Source organism: Prorops nasuta, unplaced genomic scaffold (genome assembly GCF_024137725.1).
Source record: "Prorops nasuta isolate Cenicafe-Biocafe unplaced genomic scaffold, Cenicafe_Pnas_1.2 PNAS00010, whole genome shotgun sequence".
NCBI classification, from domain to species: domain Eukaryota; kingdom Metazoa; phylum Arthropoda; class Insecta; order Hymenoptera; family Bethylidae; genus Prorops; species Prorops nasuta.
Window position 1 is genome coordinate 2,742,676 of NW_027116807.1, and position 20,648 is coordinate 2,763,323.

General features: G+C 38.9%; 2 protein-coding genes across 3 annotated transcripts in view; one reads left to right on the forward strand and one right to left on the reverse strand.

Moving 5' to 3' along the window:
- The window catches only part of Drgx (Dorsal root ganglia homeobox), a 46,991-nt gene that overhangs the window by 15,705 nt on the left and 10,638 nt on the right, over positions 1 to 20,648 (reverse strand). The gene's annotated exons all lie outside the window — the stretch shown is intronic.
- On the forward strand, positions 451 to 2,811 carry LOC136777218 (cytochrome P450 4C1-like). The gene is made up of 10 exons (XM_066733382.1): positions 451 to 692; positions 752 to 861; positions 921 to 1,011; positions 1,102 to 1,296; positions 1,371 to 1,446; positions 1,539 to 1,665; positions 1,722 to 1,806; positions 1,896 to 2,008; positions 2,071 to 2,308; positions 2,392 to 2,811. Exons 1-10 carry the CDS (start codon positions 521 to 523, stop codon positions 2,730 to 2,732), a joined length of 1,548 nt encoding a protein of 515 aa, XP_066589479.1. The 5' UTR covers positions 451 to 520; the 3' UTR covers positions 2,733 to 2,811.

Sequence of the window (20,648 nt, forward strand, 5' to 3'; positions counted from 1 at the left end):
TGCTGGATGCAAATAATTATACAACGCTAAATTGTGGTAAGTTAAAAGAATTTTCTTTCCATTCGAGGCAAATCTTTTGTAAATGCGAAGGAAATTAGTTGATTGTTCTCATTTATTTCTCAGCTTTTTATCAGTAACGACGGTAAAAATGCATTCTTACTATCTTTATTAGTGTGTGGGTATTTAAATATATTATGCAGGTAAGCTATCAAGTAGGAATCGGTATTATAGTCTACGCTAAAAGTTTTTTCTGTCTATTACTTGTATTTTGTTGTAAAACTGACTGTTCTTCGAGGATTGGGGAAAATGTTGATAACGATTGTAGGACTCGGAATAAATTAACCAACGCTATCATATTTCTAACATTTATCACGGTACAGCTTATCTTATGCCTATTTAGTTTTCTTTTCCCTAAAAGCGTTATTCTACTCGACAAATCATATCATTTAGCTTGAGCTACTTGTTGCAGATTCTTCCGACGAAGAATAGAGAGCGCGATTTTTCTGTAAAGTCTATCATAATGGAATTGATTACACTGATTTTTTTTACAGTGGTTTTAGTTATCCTTGCAACAAAATTTTTGCCATATGTTTATGAAGCATGTATGTTTCGTATAGTTCTGAACAAAATTCCAGGGCCAGGTATACCACTTTTTGGTTTGGCCATTTTGAACATGACGAAAGACAAAGCGGGTGAGTACAATTTTCTCTTTTCATCTAACAATGATGTTAATGATTATTACTATTTTTAGAAATGAACAAGAACATTTTAAGTTATGGCCAGCAATTTCCCAAAGGAATATTTAGAGTGTGGATGTTGTTTAAAGCCGAGGTTCACCTTTTCAATCCTCATTACATGGAGGTGAGTGATAACTAAATCAAGAAATACCTGTTAATCATTGTTTCTCGTTATTCTTTAAGGCTCTTTTACAAAGTACAAAGGAGATAAAAAAGTCACATTTTTATGATTTCTTATTGCCATGGCTTGGAGATGGACTTCTCACATCAACTGGTGCAGTTTGAAAAATTTATTTACAATGATATATACTGACAAAATATTTTTCTACGATTTTTAGACTAATTTAATTTTACATTATCTCAGGTGCAAAATGGTTTCGGGATAGGAAGCTAATCACGCCGACTTTTCATTTTAATATATTGCAAAATCTCGCGTTAAATATGATTGAAAAATCTGAAATTATGACGATGTGCCTTGAAAAGAGACTGAAAATGGACCCAACGAAACCTATCGAAGTGCACTCGTTAGTTGCCAAATGTACTCTCGATACATTATGTGGTACAAACACACTCGATATACTTTATGGTTTGAAGGAAAAACTCTATTTAATCAGATTTATCTATTTTTTATAGAAACATCAATGGGAATTAGCGTCGACGCTCAAGGTGAAGATGACGGTGAAACTGAATATCATAAGGCTTTGTACAAGTAAAATTTTTCTCTAACAATAATATTATAAATAATATACATCGATCGATTACATGATTTAATTCATTTTACGTATTTTTCTTATACTCTAGCTTTATAGACATGTTGTTTCATCGATTCTTTCGACCATGGCTATCATTAGAATGCATTTTCAAACATACCAAAGAGGGTAAAGAAATGTTTGCTTCAATCAAAATGTTGAAAGATTTCGGAGAAAAAGTGAGAGAAAATATATATTTATGTATTTAAGAAAATGAACTATAATTTATTTTCAGATAATACGTCAAAAGCAAGAAATAAGAAAATTGAACAAATCAGGTGACAATCATAACGAGAACGATAATAATATTGATGAATTAGGTGTGTTAAATAAGTATCACTCTCGAATATACTATGAAATACTATATTTATAAAATAACAACCATAATAGAAATATTTCTTATCAACAGGTAGACCAAAAAAGAAGGCATTTCTCGATCATCTTCTCGATGCAAGCGAAAAGGAGAAGAATCCTTTATCGGTTGAAGAAATACGAGAACAAGTGGATTCATTTATATTTGCAGTAAGAAACTTTAATTTAGTAATTGAAAATACAATGAGAAAAAAGATGTTTTATAAATACAGGGTCACGATACTACAGCCAGTGCAATCAGTTGGACCTTGTTCTGCCTGGGTAACGAGCTCGAAGTGCAAAAAAAGTTACACGATGAATTAAAAGCTGTATTTGGGGATGATAAACGATCGGCAACTGTTTCGGATTTGACAGAATTAAAGTACTTGGATAGAGTGTTGAAAGAAGTAATGCGATTGTATCCACCTGTACCAGTGTTCTCTAGAACATTGCTAAATAGTACGGAAATCGGTATGCAATCCTGAAGAAAGAAAAAAATAACAAAAATTTAATCTCAATTACAACTGTCATAATTAGAAATAATGATATTCCAGCTGGCTACACACTTCCAAAGGGAGCATCGATAAGTTTCAATACATTGCTCACACATAGGAATCCTATGTTCTGGCCAAATCCAGACAAATTTGATCCAGACAGATTTTTGCCAGAAAATTTAATTGGACGACATCCCTTTGCTTATATTCCATTCAGTGCTGGACCGAGAAACTGTATAGGTCAAAAGTTCGCACAATTAGAGATGAAGTTCATAATGACTGCAATTCTTAGAAGGTGGAGTGTCAAAAGTGTTCAAACTTTCGAGGATATCGGCGCGTACCAAGCTTTAGTCTTACGAGCAACTAATGGCGTATACATCGAATTCACTCCAAAAGACTAAATTCTATAATATAGAGTTAAAACACACATACACACACAGAGTATAAATCTCGATTGATAAATAAAACCATGGAACGATATATACATCTATTAAAATCGTTTATATCTCTTACAATATTGCACACTCAATAATATTATTACCGAATGATCATCCGTACTCTTGCATGGATCCACTTAAATATTAAATGTTTTTCATTTTCACGAGTACGTTTTTTGCTTCCCTATGCAGAGAATAAAACAGAATTTCAGCAGAGAAAGCTGGTAAACTTCATTTAGACGCCATTTAATCTCCGAGCGAATTGAATTTCGCGAATGCGAATTGTTGTAACATTGAGTAATTGCATTAAATGCAACAATGGTTACAGTGTAGCACGTGATAACTTAATCGTATGGAGAGAGAGGCATGTTAAAGTTAAGCACATTTTTCTTAATCAAGTGAAAGGCAATTTTCAGTTATGCTGTTTAGTTAATTGGAGGGAAAAAGTTGGTCTGCTTTTAATTTCTGTTGTGCGCGTCGTTGGCAAGAAAATGAAGAAATTCGTGAGGGAAGAACGTTTTAAAGATAGAAAATAAAAGAGAGAGGGAGAGAATTGTAGAGAGGGGTTGATATTTTTCGGGCGTAATCGGATATTTCGGTGGTTCTTTTTTGTAGATCGTATCCCGCGTCGAGGGGTGAAACGACGTAGTCCCGATTTGACGGGCCTCCAGCGACACGCGGATTTTGCAAAAGCGGGATGAAACGTGATTAAGAGCAGGCTGGTCGCGAGACTGGTGGGGGTTTGGCTTCGAGGGGGAGCGGGTGGCAGGGAGAGAGAGAGAGAGAGAGAGAGAGAGTGGCGTTCGAAGCGGGGTGAGGTGGACCGATTACGTCGATCCCCATTAGAGGGATTGTAAACTCGCGTAAATAAATAACGAATGTATCAGGGAGAGAGAGGGGAAGAAAGACTCTTTGCCTAAGCAGGCATTGGTCGTAGAACTTAATAAACGACGGCTTATCAATTTATAATCGGTAAACCTTTCGCGCATGCGTTTTTTACAGGCCTCGTGCTCCATTTACGAGAAGAGGGGGCAATTTCAAAATTGTTCATTATTTATTTCACGAAAATATACATATACATATCATAATATTGCAAGCTGTGTTTAATTATTTTTCAGGTAATTATAGTTTTAATCGAGTAGACGTGGTGTATTTTAGCACTTGTGATGAAAATTAATTGAAAATACTTTATATATATAGTATAGAGAGGAAGGAAAGAGACAAGTATATATATATATGCATAGTATAAGAGTGGAGGAAATTTCACACTACTGGCTCGATCCTTTATTCCATCTCGTTCTGACCTTCAGTCGCTCTTTGCGGCTCCAGTACGAAGGGACAAATTGAATTTTAGATCATGGCGTGCTCCTGTGGGGTCCGGAAAGCGAGCCAGGGGGGACGAAGCGAAGCGGGCCAAAGAGAGAACGTCGAGATGATACTAATTGAAATTTGAAATTGATATTAGCAAATTATTACCCCTACTCCCGAGACCCCGAAGCAAGCAGCCAAACGCAATTACACCCGCGTGTCGGATATCAAAAGTAATTGCTGCCAAACTTAACGAAATTCAGCCAATTTTCATTTGGACCGTCTGACCTTGCCACTATACGAGTATGCAGCTTTTGCTTTCATTATCCGCCATGCACATTTTCCTCCAACGCTTCACTACTTCATGCCCAGATGCTTTCACAGCGCCAATTTCAACATTTCGCCTACATATCCGCGCTTCAAAGTTATCTTACTGCAAAGCTCAACAAGAATTCCATTAAATTCTCTGCAATTATCGCCAATTTCATATTATCCTACATATATATATATATTTATATATGTACGTAGGGTTTTAAAATCACTAGATTCTACCAATTTTTGGGTTTTTATCTTGCTACTCTTTCTACCACGGTTAATTGTCAATTTTACTAGCTTTTTCTACTCCAACCTCCTCCCCCCCCCCCTCCCCCTCTTCCTCTATACTTTTAATATTTGCTTTCACCAAAAAAAGTCACAAAACTAATTTCGTGTTTGGCTACGTTCCATGTAAAAATATACCTCGTGCAGTACAGTTTTATTTACGACCATTAAAAATGCCTTTAATGAAGATAAATCGATGGAATAAAGTATTCATTATAGGTACTCTGATCGGTGAAAAAAGTCTAAAGCGGATGGCGCGGTAACGAGATTAAATAAATACATAGATATTAGCAAGGCTCGTTTTGTAATGGCAAAACAACAATTTCGTGTATTCACGCAGACTTAATTCATCCGATTATTTTATTTCAACCGTGCTATTATCATTATTTCAAAAGCATCGAATTATTAATTTTAATACGAAAAATATTCTTATTATCAATCAATAGTCGTGTCAAATATCAGCCAAAGGATATTGAAATATATTTTATTTCAAACATACTTCGTTTTACAAAGAATATCGTCTAAACTTCATTTTCACGTGTTACGAAAACATCGTACTTTGTTAAAATATTTTCGACTGAAAGCTTATTGAAAGAAGAAAGAAAATAGCAAAATATCATGTACAGTATATTTGAGATGACCCGTTAACATGAAAATTGTACAAAATCTAAATAAATCATCACATTTACTGTCCTGTCTCTGATATTTAGATGATACATTTATTATTAATGATTTTTCCTGTACAATAATAAACAAACTCATTTGTTTGGACAAATATAAATTCGGATAAACAATTTATTGTTGTTTCGATGATAAATAAAAGATTAGGATAGGTGTTATCCAAAGATATCTCACGTAATAGGCAGACATGTTTTCACAATTTATAATATATAAAAAAAGATTTATATGAGGAAAAAACCACAAGTTATTCTCTAATCAATAAAGTAGTCGCAGCACATACTTCTCCATTTCACGCAAACTAAATGAATCCTTCCTATTTAAAGCTCATAAAGTATAAAATACACTTGCTCCAGATAATGTAAAATACTTTTGTTGCAAAGAATACATGTAGTAACCCTACTAAATTACCATGCTCTAAACGTATAAACTCTAAAAAATGTTAAGAGGCAGAAAATGACTCGAAACAAGATTTTGGAGAACGATGAGGAGATAAATCGTTATTGATAGTTCGAATTAAGTTTGCACGTCGAATCACTGATCTACCACAGTGCGAATATACGTTATAAGAAGAGTCGAATCCTCCGGATACAAAAACAGGTCAATCGGTTGATCGCACAATAAAACAGAGTGTTGAGTGGCAGAAAATGACTCGAAATAAGATTTTGGCGAACGACGTGCTAAATCGTTATCGATCCGACAAAATTCACCAAGTTTGCACGTCTGAATCACTGGTCCACCACAGTGCGAACATACGCTGTAAGAAGAGTCGAATCCTCTGGACATAAAAACAGGGCAATCGGTTGATCGCACAATAAAACAGTGGCATAATGTTTGTAACGGATGGTCGAGCACCGCAAATACGTCCCAAGGCCACATGCCGTCGCGTCGCCTGTAGGTTCAGGGTGTATCCTTGTGCATTTAGGGTTCTACAGGGATAAAATCCCCCTCCCCGCTGGATATCAGCCGGAGGGCGTCCTGGTGGATTAGCTTCGCTACATTTCGTCCCTTCTGTCGGCGCGTATGTCCTGCCTAACTCTTGTACAAACCGAAAGCTAATAGCCACCAGCCAGAAGTGAAACCACAACTTTGAATCTCGCTGCTACACCCTATTCGATCCAACAAGCAAACCCCACCGTCATTGTAGGAATGGAAAGGGATTAGCAAGCTTAATCAACCGACGAAAATTTAATATCCCTTTCTTCCCTATAACCTAGTTTACTCTACATAAAAGAGAATAAATTTACCTCTTCGGATACTTTTGGTTACTTCGTTTTTTTCTCTTAAACAAAGCAAAACACGAAATTGTGATTCGGTGGTACAAATAAGTGCCGAAATACAAGGCATATAGAAGAAATATTTTTATCATAAGCTTTTTAAATCACAATTTGAGTAAGAAACATTGGAGATTAAAATTTATTAACATTTTGTATTATTTTTTAATTATTTGATTCTTTTGTAAAATTGTGCGCTTAAATGGTAAGAAAAAATAGAAAAGTATTTGCCTTTTTGATTTTTACGTTTTCTTTTCTTTCCACGCAGCTGAGGCAGTATTATTAAAAAATCAAATAATTCAAAAACGTTACGAGACAAGATATAATTAATTGGATTTTTTTACTCAGAATATAATCCGATGAACACTCATGGTCAACATAATTCGTATTACCTGCGTTGAACCGTGTATGCTGAAGAGGACCGAATCGAACTAATGGAAAACAGTGCTACGTGTTTAAATTCCGTGGATTATAAGCGAGATCATTAGAGAGTGGCGTTAATTGCACAATTGGCTGTATCGATAATAACGAGCAAATCGTTATCACTTAGGGCTGCTGAGTGATGACGTCAGCATTCAATAATTTGGCACGCGACGACAATCGCGCGTGCATATTGGCCGGTGGTCATTGCACAACTTCGGCACGAATCGCAATTAAAAGCGATAATTTTCTAATTAGCTTCTCGCCGCTGCAAACTCAGCCGCAGTTTTCCTAGAGAGTCACGTGGGCTTTATAAATGAGCTTGCTTCGAGAGCTAAAAAATGTTGGAAGCAGCATTCTTGTATTTACTTTATTAGTACAGGAGTATTGAAAAATATTTTTTTTAAGTTTTTATAACGTCAAAGCTTTAAAATAGCGTTCGTATAGCTGAGACGTTTTATTAATAGCACATAATTGACTATACAGTTCTCTTAATCAGGCAAGTACGGAAAAATATAAAGTTACTCGGTTAAAGCAATTACCTCGATAGATTAGGGTTAAGTTGGAAATATATAGTATATATAATTCTAAGAATTAAATATTTCATAGTGGTGATCGAATTATTGCCACTTGTGGTTTATTGCTTTGAATTCAACAAATAAGATGACCAAGTAAGTTATGGAACTCGATAGAATCCTTTGCCACAGGCGAATGACGCATAAATCATATTTTATTTTATGGCCCGCCAGTACCGATTTAGTTCAATTGTCTAATCTTTTCTCCCGTCTATCTTGTACGAATCATGTTTCAGCCTAATACTGACGTACGATAACCTTTGTCTTTTATTTATTCGCACCACTCCTTATAGATTTTAACATATATATATATATTCAGTCACAAAGAATGTTGAAGTATGAGAAAACTTTGAAGCAAACAGCGAATCATCCATCGAGAATCTATAGCTATATATACACGAAGAAAAACAATCATTTGATTTAAATAATTTTGTTTGAACGCAGTCGTAAATAAATATTTATTCGATATTAATGAAATTTGATTGAACGAATTAAAATTGATTTGATTCGACTAATTTTTATTTAATTTCGTTAATCGTTTATAAAATTAAATATTTATTGGCGAGTGTTCGAATAAAGATTTGTTCGAATGAAATAACTTTTGTCTCGGTGTAGATACATTTGTATATATTCGACAATATCGTGTTGGGAGTAATAAAATTCTTTCTAATAGAATTTTCTCGTAATCCCTCGTGTCTTTTCCAACTGTATACATATATATATATATATATAGGAGCTATGATTGGCCTATCTCCACGAATTTCACGCTGAATTAATAGCTTCAACTTGAACGGAATGCACATGCTCGCTTTGCGCTTTAAGATCACAGCATTTGCCACGAGATGACACGTTGCTTTCTCGGAACGATTTCACAACTAAATTCCCGGTGGTCTTCCACGCAAACGCGTAGTTTTATTCCATTAGGATTTTAATTATTGGACGCATGCACGGTTAGAGTGAAAAGCTGGACGAAGGAAGCGTCGAGAAATTTACACGAGTCTTCCAAGTATCTTTGAAGCACATTTATTTTTAGATTTTTACTCCACTGTCATCAAACTTAAAAACACAGGTCGAACCAAACAATTTCTTCATTATGAATAATTTAGAATAGATAGATAAGGGAAGATGCTGAGAAAATCGTGTAAAATTTGAAAAAAAGAATGTGTTCAATCGATTAACAATGGCTGAAACAATTTTCTCCAAATATATATATATAGACCTATACATGGAGAAAACGAAGAAACGGTGTAAAGTAAGTTTCCACGAAACTCGACGACCTTAAGCGATTTAATTAAGATTTGAATTGCTGGAGGAGAGCCGAGTTGTTGCAGTTGGAGGTTAAAAAACCGAGTAAAGAAGCTATTAACGAAGATTTCATTAGGGACAATATTGCGGTGGCATCGACGACGCTCGTTGACCGGTCGGTCCAGCTTTCTTTATTGGCTGCTCTCGGGGAACGAATTGAAGGGAATTAATTAAGCTGCTTAAATTGGATGCAGCGCGTTAGCCCTTATTCATGGATGACACAATTTAATAAGCCTCCCGCCACATCTTTTGTGCGAGACACCACCGAGTCAACTATACATACATATATATATGCGGGACCAAAGCTGCTGGTAACGCAACGGAACGAAACACGAAAATCAAATCTACAAAATAAATCACCAATTCTCCGTCCTTTCTCAACCAATCAACCCTTCTCATATTTCATCGAAGAAAACGAGCGGATTAAACCCGAAACAATTCTCGTGGTAGAAACTAGCGATCGACGAATTAATCCATGGCGATTCGTGAGAAAGACTATTATAATATATACATACAAAGTAGAATAAAATTAACGACAGTTCGAAGTATGGTATCGCGTTGCGAAGCGTAATATTGTGTCACACACAACACAATTATTGTACATTGGTCTAAATGTAATATTGCGATATACGCTGTTAAGAGGTTAAGAGCACGCATTGTCCTCTCGTTGAAAAGAATCGAGGACGAAACGAACCGTGAGTAAATATAGTAGGTATATGTATTTTAATGGTGTCTTGACTGGGTCGAGCTCCCTGTCTCTCGACCAATAATAACAATAATAAAAACAATAATTATTATTCTCACCACACACACACATCATCTCTATAATCATAATAGATTTCATAGGTCCAATCATGTACTTTGACCACCAACAGCAACTCGTCCCTAAAAATGGTCAAGATTAATTCAAGGAGGATTAACTTGGCACGTGGTACGACACGAACCAAATAAACCGCTTTCTTACAGTTCTCTCTCTCTCTCTCTCTCTCTCTCTCTTAAACATATACACGTACAGAGCATTACCACATACAACCAGCGGTTGTAATTCTTCAATTTTGAAGCGCAAATCATTTATATTCCGTCGAGTCCAGATAGGCTCGATTGAGACAGTAATGAAAAGAATTGTGATTCGTTTCAGAACATATACATATATATATACATGTGGCTATAGGGATCAATTCTTGATTTTGTAATCAGCGTCTGATGGGTACGTACATATATACGTATGTACGTACGTACGTACGTGTAGAGCTAGGGTGTAATGTATTTTGATTAGGCGCATCGGAGCATGCTCGTCGCTGAGCTAACGCGTTTAACGGAGGTTAGCTTTACATATATGGCGTAGCTCCCCCGTGCTTTAACCTCTTTACTCGCATACGCTTACCACCACTCCCACTTTATCCTCTTCTCTAGCTTCCCCCACCCCGGGCCGGCAGATTCCCTTCGACCCCCCTGCGTCTCTCCAAAGCCTGACCGCATGCGTCCAAAGTCTCGAAAATTACAGGAATTTCAACGGGATAACCGTTCCAGTGCTCCGGCCAGGATCGATCTTTCCCGGTTTCAGCCACCACAGCCCTCTCTCTCTCTCTGTAAGCCAATTCCAGCCGTCTGCAGCAACTTCTCCTCGAGTGCGCCCGCTCGTTCACTCTCTCAGCCTGCAACTGGGAAACCTCTTGCCCTTGATTCCTCGCGACAGCCCTCAATTAACGTCCTCCGATATCTGTCAACGCGCCACGCGATAACATTCGCGTTCTCCCAATTTCTCCACCCCTCTTATCATGTTGATGAAGAAGTGATTTCGAGGAGATTATCCTTCGGTCGCGAGTCGAGTTTCTTCCACTCCTTTCTTTAAGGAATTTATCGGAACTTGCTGATTTTTCGAATAGGATTTTTTTTATATATAGTTTTGTGTTATAGATGATAAAGTGAGTGAAATAACTGATGTACTTATAGAGAAATTTTAAATGATTGCGAAGATTTGGAAAATTAATTTGTTTAATTTTTGTTAAATGCTAATTATCGCGTTGATTTTTAAATTATAGTATTTTTCGCACATTTCCACGTATATACTGATAACGAAATTGAAATACTTGATATAAAAGAGTAGAGAAATGATAAATGATTATAGAATAGTGTAGAGAAAATTAGTTTAATATTTTTCAAATGCTATTTATTACGTTGGTACTTTTTCACTTTGAGCAATTGCGCAATTTGGAATAAAATTATAATCATGATCCAAGTAGTTCTCTTGAGATAAAACAGTACGTTGATACTGCAAGCGAAATTATCCCGCTACATCCGTTTTGGACCAATTACGGTTAATCAGCATTAACGTAATCATCGCTACCCGCATCAGCCAACTTTTCTCTTCTGTTTCAAGTATGTACATATAGTATATATATATATGTCGTACGAACTCGTGTACCTTGGACACATTCTTAAAAAATAATCAACCAATCGTGAAGAATAAGAATAAAATTTAATTTTGCAACCAACTATAAATTGCAAGAATAACTGCACGGTTTCTCGAGTTGCGTGTTTCATATATCGGAGTTATATCGTGGGAAGGTAAATATAGATAGGAGGGTGGTGAGGCGAGGGGGAAGATAAATCTTGGCTTTCGCGCGGAAATTCATTACGAAACGATTGAGAGTCGATATCGAAGCTCGGATATCACAAGCCATTAAGCATCGAAGGGGCACGATGCTGGGCATTTAAGGGGCCATGGATGTCCCGAAGGAATATCCGGAAGCGGAACTCGAGCTGCTCGGACCATAGAACGCGTTTCCTCGTCCGGGACCCCGCTGAGAATCCCATCCATTCGATCATTCGTTCTTGAGCAGCGCCGTGGATAAACAAAGGATGATAATTCCCCTTGAATTCACGTTTAATCCCTAATCGCTATCTCTCGTCGACAGATTTCTAATAGATACGCAGTTCCCCAGACTATTTACACGCAGCTTTATAATAAATAGTAGGGGGATTTATCGAATTCCAGTCGATAATCGTAAAACTCCACTGAGGCTCGAATGTTTTTTTCATTAAGCAATGTGCCCATTTATACCTTTTATAAAGAGTTGCAGCTTTTTTGGGGGGTGGGATATGCTTTTTACATATACAGTATAGTTGAGTGCTTGGTAGAATATTGAACGAAACGGTTTTCGACTTGTATTTTTTTTACAACACTCCACCGTTTATTGCACTATACTCGTTCAGCGTCAATCTAATTCTTCATGCATTCAGGGAGAATTTTATTTTCTAGTAAATCAACGCGAAAATTGATGGACAGCCTCTTAAAAATTTCCTCCTGCACACTTTCATTATTCAAAGGCCAACGGAATGTAATAAACCGAATGCCTATATCGGAGATTCTTCAAAATTATCAGAGAATTTCCAGAGGAACCGATGAGAGCGCGTAACTTTTACTGATTTCAATAATCGAGGGATCGAGTCTATCCAATGATCTCGAAACCCGATGACCTTGGGTACCACGAAACGAATAAAAATGAAATTTAAAAATTGCGGAACAGACAATAGATAGTCATTGACCTCGAAAAAATTATCAAAAAATTTGAATAAAAAGAAGAGATTTAATTTTTTTAAAACATCAAAGATCGCGAGCTCGTTCGTCGATCTCACGAGTGAGTAAAATTAGTTGCTCGAAAGAATGAAAAAATTGTTAAATAGGGAGGAGGGGGTATGGGTTTGGGTTAAATGAGAAAAATTTGTAAAATTAAGGTAGAGAGGGTAGAGAATGGGAGGGTGAAAAGACAGTGTGCGGAGTCCCTCCCAGGCTTTCCGTATAGTACAGAGTGTAAACGTCCGCTCGAATAGGAGAGTGGATCGAAAGGAGCGTGTGCAATGCGGCGGAATCGAGTCGAGCGAAAAGTCAAATGGAGAGACACGAGGAAAAGTCGATTTAAGAGTGTGTGCGTGCGCGTCGGTGCGGGTTCCCTTGGCTCACCCACCCTAGCCTCGCGCTCTGCTGCTGCTTCCTCTCCCTTCCACTCCGCTCCAGGGGCGGATACGGACGCGATACGGAACTTGCCCACCCAACCTTTTAGCTCGCAAACGGCCACGATATTCTCTTTAAAACGATTTCATCCATCGCACCCCGATTTCTTCTCGCTTAATGACTAAAGTGGCGACTCTTCGGCATCTCGCCCCTTTTTGCCACATAAATTCAAGACGTCTCCGATTATGTCCATAACAATAATAGATCCTAGCTGTATAACATCGAGTAAAATAGGGGCTCTCTCTCTCTCTCTCTCTCTCTCCCCTGATCCAGCGGGAACAGGGACTCCCCCGTGGGACCTTCCACGATCATTACCAAAATTCTGTTCAAAAATGCGGGTGACCGTGGCTAAGATTTTTCAAGTTGAAGTTGGTTGGATTTGTTTGGAAGGTGGGAAAAACCGTGAGGAAACGTTGAATCGTTTCCCTAACGTACATAGTAATACTGTGTTACACACACACATATATATATATATATATAAGAAAAGTTAATGGGGAGCGAGGGTTTGAGTGGGAAGTGTGGTTACGAAAGGGGGAAAGGAGGGGGGATCGGTCGGTTGGAGAGGCAATATTGGCAGTGATTGAATTAATCTGTCAATTTATCAATTACACGGATGAGTTTGTTTGGTGGCTGTTACGCGTTCGTCTCCCGTTCATCTTCGGGACGTTCATCGATCGCAAGTGGATCGTTCAGCAGCTCCGGCACGCATACATCGCCAGCGGGGAGGATCGAGAGAGTGTTGGAGCGTGCACGAACGTGCTCGCTGAGTGGCCGTGTGTACGCGTAACTGGCATACGTAACCGCGTGGCTCGGGGCACAGATTCAACGAGCTCAATTGGTGCACCGAACGAAGAGGAGGGGGAGAGGGGGGAGGATCGTATTGATTCTACGCTTTCATACAGTTGCCTCCACTGGCAACGGATACCAAACCGTGCGGACCAAAATCCTTAAACCACGCGTGACAATTTTTTCTCTCGCATCATCCCCCCCTCCCCCCCCCCCCACCTTGTACCCCACCCATCATTTAACCTCACCCTCCCTCACTTCTCCCACTCGCGCGAGATTTCGTTTTTCAACAACGCTGCACGAGAGACTTGGCTGATTTTTCAAACGGGAAATTCATAAACCGATGGAAAAGTCTGGAGAATAAACCATTAGAATCTTGTGGAACGATGAACGATTAATATTTGACTGTTGAGCTGTTATTGTAATCGAGACTAGTGGTTTGATTAATTAGAATACAATTGGAGCGACCAAACGTTGCTCGTAAGCTTGCAAAACATGATTAGATGGATAGAAGATGATTTTATTTATCATTTATCATCCTTGAATGTATTTTAAGTGATCGGTGATCGCGGGCTGAAAGATGCAAAGTGGCGAATGACTTTCTTGCGATTATGTCATACGAGCGCGACGACTGGCTTACTTTGAAACTGTTATACGTTTATAGTCGTAGATGCGTAGACTCTGCATCGTTTCCGAATCAAACAATTGGAGATGCTGTATATACGCTCTACGAGATCAACGATAGTGCAGACGCTTGATATTAAAGTTTTTCAACTATGGAAAAGATTTGTGTATAGCGTATTACAAAGTTCATAAAATTTCATATGAACTTTGCGCTTCGCCGGTGGTAGCTTGATACTTAAATGCAAATCTATGGTGGAAAGTTTTATTCTATGAAATAAAATAACGCGGTGCCTTCCAATTTTATAGTCCCAACTTAGATTGAAATACACAACGACGTATATACAATATCTATCAGGATTGCTTTCCTGCACAAAAGTTCCATCTCGCAAATTCTATATAGGTATCAATGTTCCCGTTGCTTATGGAGAAAGTAATAAGCGCAAGAAGATAAAAAAATAAATATTTAATTTTCGATTAATCAGCAGGATTAAGTGCTATATCAATTTAGCTGCTTAAATCCGGGTAACGGTATAAAAACCTCGTTAGAAGTAATCAAACATTTAATTGGAGCATTTCAATATTAACTTTTCCACTGGCCGCTATTCCTCGCAATTAGAGAGACCTTAATAATAAATGGTGGATTAAAATTTTCTTATCGGATTGCTTGAAAATCTATTAATACAAGAATTCTACGCGTAATGAAACCTAGGACAATTATAAATGATAATACGTACAGACTCTGAAAAGTATGCGAGGAGAAAATTTCGAAATTCCACGAAGGAATAGTTTGAGCGATAAATAAATGGTTCGAAGAGTCTGACGGAACATCTGAAATATTAATGGGATCTCGCAGAGGGGTAGGAGATAATTAAGGAATCTTTGGCTGGTCTCTCTTCGCTGTTGTAAAACTCTTCAATCTGGAGAGAAGTTGGCACCCCCCCCCCCCCTTGAATTTTATTTTCCCCTCGAAAGGACGAGTCGAGTGAGATTTTTCGTTCATCACGCGGGGAGAGTACGGGATGGTATTGGCCACGCGATACGCCGCCGACGCGATGATCCAATCATCAAAGTTACGGCTGCTAATTTGGAATTTGTTGGCTGAGGAGGACCAAGCGAGCCATCCACAGGCGGATTAGTTTTCGAGGCGGTATATTATGACGAAAGCTGGGACTCCGTATGCACAAGGGTGAGTGTATAGGTGGTTGGAGGGGGGAAGTGATGGCCCGAGGGCTTGCGATCTAGCGCGGGTAGGGGTGAGCCAGTCGAGGGTTGCTTCCGTTCCCAATTTTGCCCCTGGGGCACCGTCGCCGCCGTTCCCAACGACCCACGTCGGTACAGAAGGCATCTACTATATTCCAATTGCCTCCCCGTTTGTGATATGCGCCAATTTCGACCGATACCCCTCCCCCCTAAATTATAGGAGACTCCGCTTGAACTTTCCTCGATCGTCCTATGGAAATCTACACAGTTTTTCTCTTCAGGATATATTTGATTTGCTCTCTTTCTATACCTACGGAAATAATATTCGCAGTTTCGCTCGTGTCCCTATCACTCGAATCACTAGTCAAAGTTTTTGTCAGGGACTGTATCAGGTGTGGAACACGTGCTGTCGCTTGTCATTCGTCATCGAGCGAATCGTGTTTAATTGAGAATTCTCTCGAGATGAAAACATTCTTCTCGATACATTTGATTTTCATTGGATCAATGGGATTACTTACTATTGAATCCGTTCTCCTCCCTCGACCATTGGTCAAAGTTTTTGTCGGGGACTGTAATAGTAAATGTACTACACGTGCTGGGCATCGTTTAACTTGTCCTCTCGAGGAAATTCGCTAGTCTTCGCCACTGTATTAAGGATGATACACGGCATGGTTTGATGTGCAATTGTTATTCAGCTAAAAATTGTTTGATTGATGTTTCTTTACGTCGATGGTGATATTGAGATGAAAATGGAGCGATTGCAGGATTGGAGGTTTTTTTTGGATATAGGGTCGCGTGTCAGTTGGTTCTCGGAGTTGTGGAGGTGCATCGGAGGGAGGAGCAGAATCGAGTGGGCAAGGCAGTCAGTCAGGTAGAGAAGAACGTGCCGAGAATGAATGTGAGCTCCCTGTTACTCGGTCGGGTGGAGCTTCCACTCTCTTGCTGGTCCTCCACCCTCCCGAAACCCCTGGAAAGCTGGCCGACCACCCCCTAGCAGCGGATATCTTGCCGCGTTTCGCTTCTGGTCGTTGCCGGAGCTCCTCTGTATTATTGCTCGCCCGTAAATTCCGCCCGGAAAGCGATTTAGCGAGGAAGCGGCGAGGATAAATCTTGAAAAAGTCGAAAACCGTAAAACAGGAGCTTCGAGAGCGATATAAGGGAAGCAACCCCCTCCAACGCTCCCGAGACTCTACACCTTAGGGAGAAAAGGGGGCGTGTCTGGCAAAAGATACCTTCAACGTGTGTGCACTTTCCCGTGTAAACCGTGCTTCTCATTTTATACTCACCCCCCTCCTCCCCCCTCTCTCTATATATATATTTATATTTATACCTATTTTATATATATATATATACATGTAAACACATACAGACGACTCTCTCGTATACCAACTACCGTGCATAACTCACATCTCTCCGATTCCAGCCCGTTAGCATAAGCCGATCGTGAGAACGGATTATCTAATTTCGATTCGATCAGCGATATACAGCATTTTCAGATTATCGACTTTCCGCCAGCTTTGACCGGTGCACTTCTCGATTGCTCGCTCGAAACCAATGAACAAAACGGTTGAGTTCGTTCGGCCATTTTTTTTGCAACCTTCTTTACAATTTATACTCGAGAAAACTCCATGTTCTCTGGTATTGTTACATCATGGACAAAAAATATTAGTAATTTCAGTCGAGGGAAATTGCAAATTTTGCAAGTGGAAAATTTGCATAGGAAGAAATAAAGGTTCTTTTTCAGCTTTGCGACACAAGATTCCGGGGTTTCTATTGTTATATTATAAACGAGCCAAGTATTAGCAACCTCGGTTGAGGAAATTTGCAAATTTGCAAATGGACCGTTTGCACAGGTACGAATTATAAGATATTTTCCTCAGCTTCGTACAGGAAGACTTTGCTTCCGTATTGTTATACTTTACAGAAAAAAAGCCACTTAATCCAAGGGAAATTACAAATCTATAAGTGGACAGTTTGCGTATGGAAATAGAGATTTTTTCTCACGCCATGGCTGATAGAATTTGCAAAACCAGCGGCCATCGAATTCAATCCTACCGGCAGAGTCAATTGATTATTTATGCTCTCGTGGCGCCATTGCGATTAGGGGTTAATTTTCGTCCCGCCATTTGCAAACAAAAAGCACTTGTCGACCTTCCTCCGAGGAAGTAATAAAACCCTCTCGATAAGCCTTTCAATTAAGCGCCAGGAACATAATCGCATCTGTTATCGGATTAATTTCAACATTTCCTAAGACGATTTACTTTTTACCGTCATATTCCTTCGTAAAAGAAAATTGCTTAACCTCTCGACGCCCTTAGTCACACAAATAATCAAGTTTCTCATCACTACAATAACCATTATTAACAAAAATACAACAAAACTTTCATAATAAACCACTAACCAAGGAAACTCTCCATAAATAAATTAAATTTTATCAATTATGAACACTGATAATGCAACTTCCGATGCACAATTATTGAAATAAAAAAAGTCCAAATTAATTTGTTGATAAGAAGAAACTAAAGAATTTCTCCACAAAACAATTAAATTTTATCATTAGTCAGCACAGAAAATACAATATTCAATGTACAACCATTTAAATGAAACCGGCCGAAATAAGTTGTTACACCCTGAAGAGTTTAAATCTCTGTATCATCCACGTTCCACGAGAGGCTGATCAGCGATGGTCGAGTTAGAGGATTTGGGGGAATAAAGGTGCAGAATGGAGTTTATTTAATGTACAATGTGATAGCATAGTTATATATATATATATATATATATATATATTAGATGTAGCGAGGCATATCTATACTATACACGAAGCATCTAGAGGAAGTGAGCAGAGCGTCCACGGCGCAGAATAAACGGTCAGTGACGCGCGGTAATGGCCGACATCCTAATCCTGGCCCCCTATGGCTTAATGCCATACACTCCTCAATGATAATACTGCATGTGCTTTTTGTCATTACCACAGTTGCCCTGTTACCCCGTAATGAATATCTCGCTCGGATATACCACCACCTTGCTTATTATATTTCTTCCTTCTTTGTTTTTCTTCAGGAGAACATTTCAATTCATTTCGTCCTTGACCAGCCTCTTCGTCACCCATGGCGCACGTGCCACTTGACCATCTCGACTCATCTCCATTATCCAACTATACATCATGATCATTCTATGATATATGCACGTATTTACCTTATTTATTTACCATCAACTTCCAGAATTTAAACCACTCTCTTATGAATATATATAGTCTACGAGGCTCGATAAAAAATTCTCGAAAAAAATCATAATTTTGTTTATCCTTCGATGGAATATTCTCCAGCGACGAACAAGAGTTCCATGGAGGGGAATCTGCGTGGAATAAGCTAGATTCTCCTGTGCAGCGAGCATCGCGTGTGCAGGAAATTAGCAATATTCGTTTCCACGACCAATAAGCGATATCTCATAATTTAGTTATTAGTGTGTACCGCGTTTACGCGAGGCTATGTCGTCATGCGAGTCGTGACGTCATGGGTCCTGACCTCGGGCTCCACAGCCAGGCCTCGTTATGGTTATGGAGTCGAAAAAGATGTTGGGGAAAATAATAATTGATATATCGTAGCCTTGGTATGGGAAAATTCAAAATGGTCTTTAATGGTGCAAAGAGTGTTAGCGCGAGTATATGTGTGTGTGTGTGTGTGCGTGAGAGAAGGAAGAAGGAGAATAAAGATAAAAAAGTTGACGGAGTAGGAGGAAAGCAAGCCCGCAGCTGCCGCCCTGGCTGCCAACACAATAATATCTAATTAATTTATTAATGAGGTTAAGTTGGCAGGATTGGACGGCAGACAGCGCGAGCCGGCGGCCGCAGCGCTAGGCATTTTAGTGCCATCTTCTTCTGCCTCTTCTCTTCTCTCGTTGAGGAATGAATTAAGTTTAATCAGAGCAAAAGTGTCGGCCGAGCCCCAAGTGTCCTGACAGGGCCGCATAGCCCTTCTCAGCCCACGTGCTTCCTTATTTTATTAAAAACTCTCATCCAAATCAAACGAGTCCCCGAATACACTGGCTCCACTCGAATCTCTCAACCGAAACTATACTAATCGCTCTAATGAATTCAGCTAATTAAGATATATACCGATTAGAATTTATCGAGTTTTTCGTGGATCGAATTTTGTATAATTCTTTTGTTCTAGAATAACACATTCTTCCGGATTTTATTGAAGAATATGAATGGCGCTTTTTGCTTAGAAAAATCTCATCGGACAATTGTATAACGCCTAATCGCGTTATGCTCGTTCGTCATTCGCGTACACGGAGCTTATTTTCTCGCACCGAATCGAATTGTACTGTATAGACTTTAGAAAGAAACAAAGATGAAATTGGTGCGACTAGAAATCAACGTTATTAGCGTTTTTAAACGAATGCAACAAAAGATAACTGGAAAAATCACGGGTTACAATTACTAAACTTTAAAATACAAGGCATATAACACTGTGATTAAAACAGACTGATGTTATTAAAGTACCGAATCACAAATGATATTATATCGACTTTGGAAAGAAGAGGACTAAATTTTTGAAACTAAGAACAAACCCTTGGATTTTTTGAAACAATAAGAAAGAAAATGCGAGAAAGCAGCAAAGATTACGATTACTAAAACTATAAGAATATATATAACACTGTGACTAAAGCAAGTTAATGCTATTAACGTATACAAGTGGAGTGTAAGTGTTTAGATGGACAAGTGGCTATTTCAGGTTGGTAATACGAGTCGGACGTAGATTAAATAACAATTTAAAACGGGCAGAAGCAATTTGACGCTAATGGACTGGCGAGATTCTTAAAACTGGTCAAGCGTGGTACTAATGGGGGGAGGGGGAGGGGGTGGTTATCGCGTTAAATAGAATTTCAGTTGTTTTAATCGGGAGTGATTGGAGGAAGAAAATGAGGAAGCCGAGAGTTTTATTGGTGGGACAGGGGGTGCAGGTGGGGGGGGGGGGGGATAGAGGAAACAAGAAGAAGAGGAAGAAGAAGAAGAAGGACACGTTAAGTTTGAACGAAGCTTTTGGAGCAAGAGAGCTTTAGCCGTAGACAGCTGCCGCGGTCCCCGGAGGGA

Excerpts from the sequence above, each read along its gene's own strand:
- LOC136777218 (XM_066733382.1), top strand. The coding sequence starts at position 521 with ATGGAATTGATTACACTGATTTTTTTTACAGTGGTTTTAGTTATCCTT. Across the intron at positions 1,447-1,538 it reads TATCATAAGGCTTTGTACAA|CTTTATAGACATGTTGTTTC; the intron begins GTAAAATTTTTC and ends CTTATACTCTAG. Across the intron at positions 2,009-2,070 it reads TGGATTCATTTATATTTGCA|GGTCACGATACTACAGCCAG; the intron begins GTAAGAAACTTT and ends TTATAAATACAG.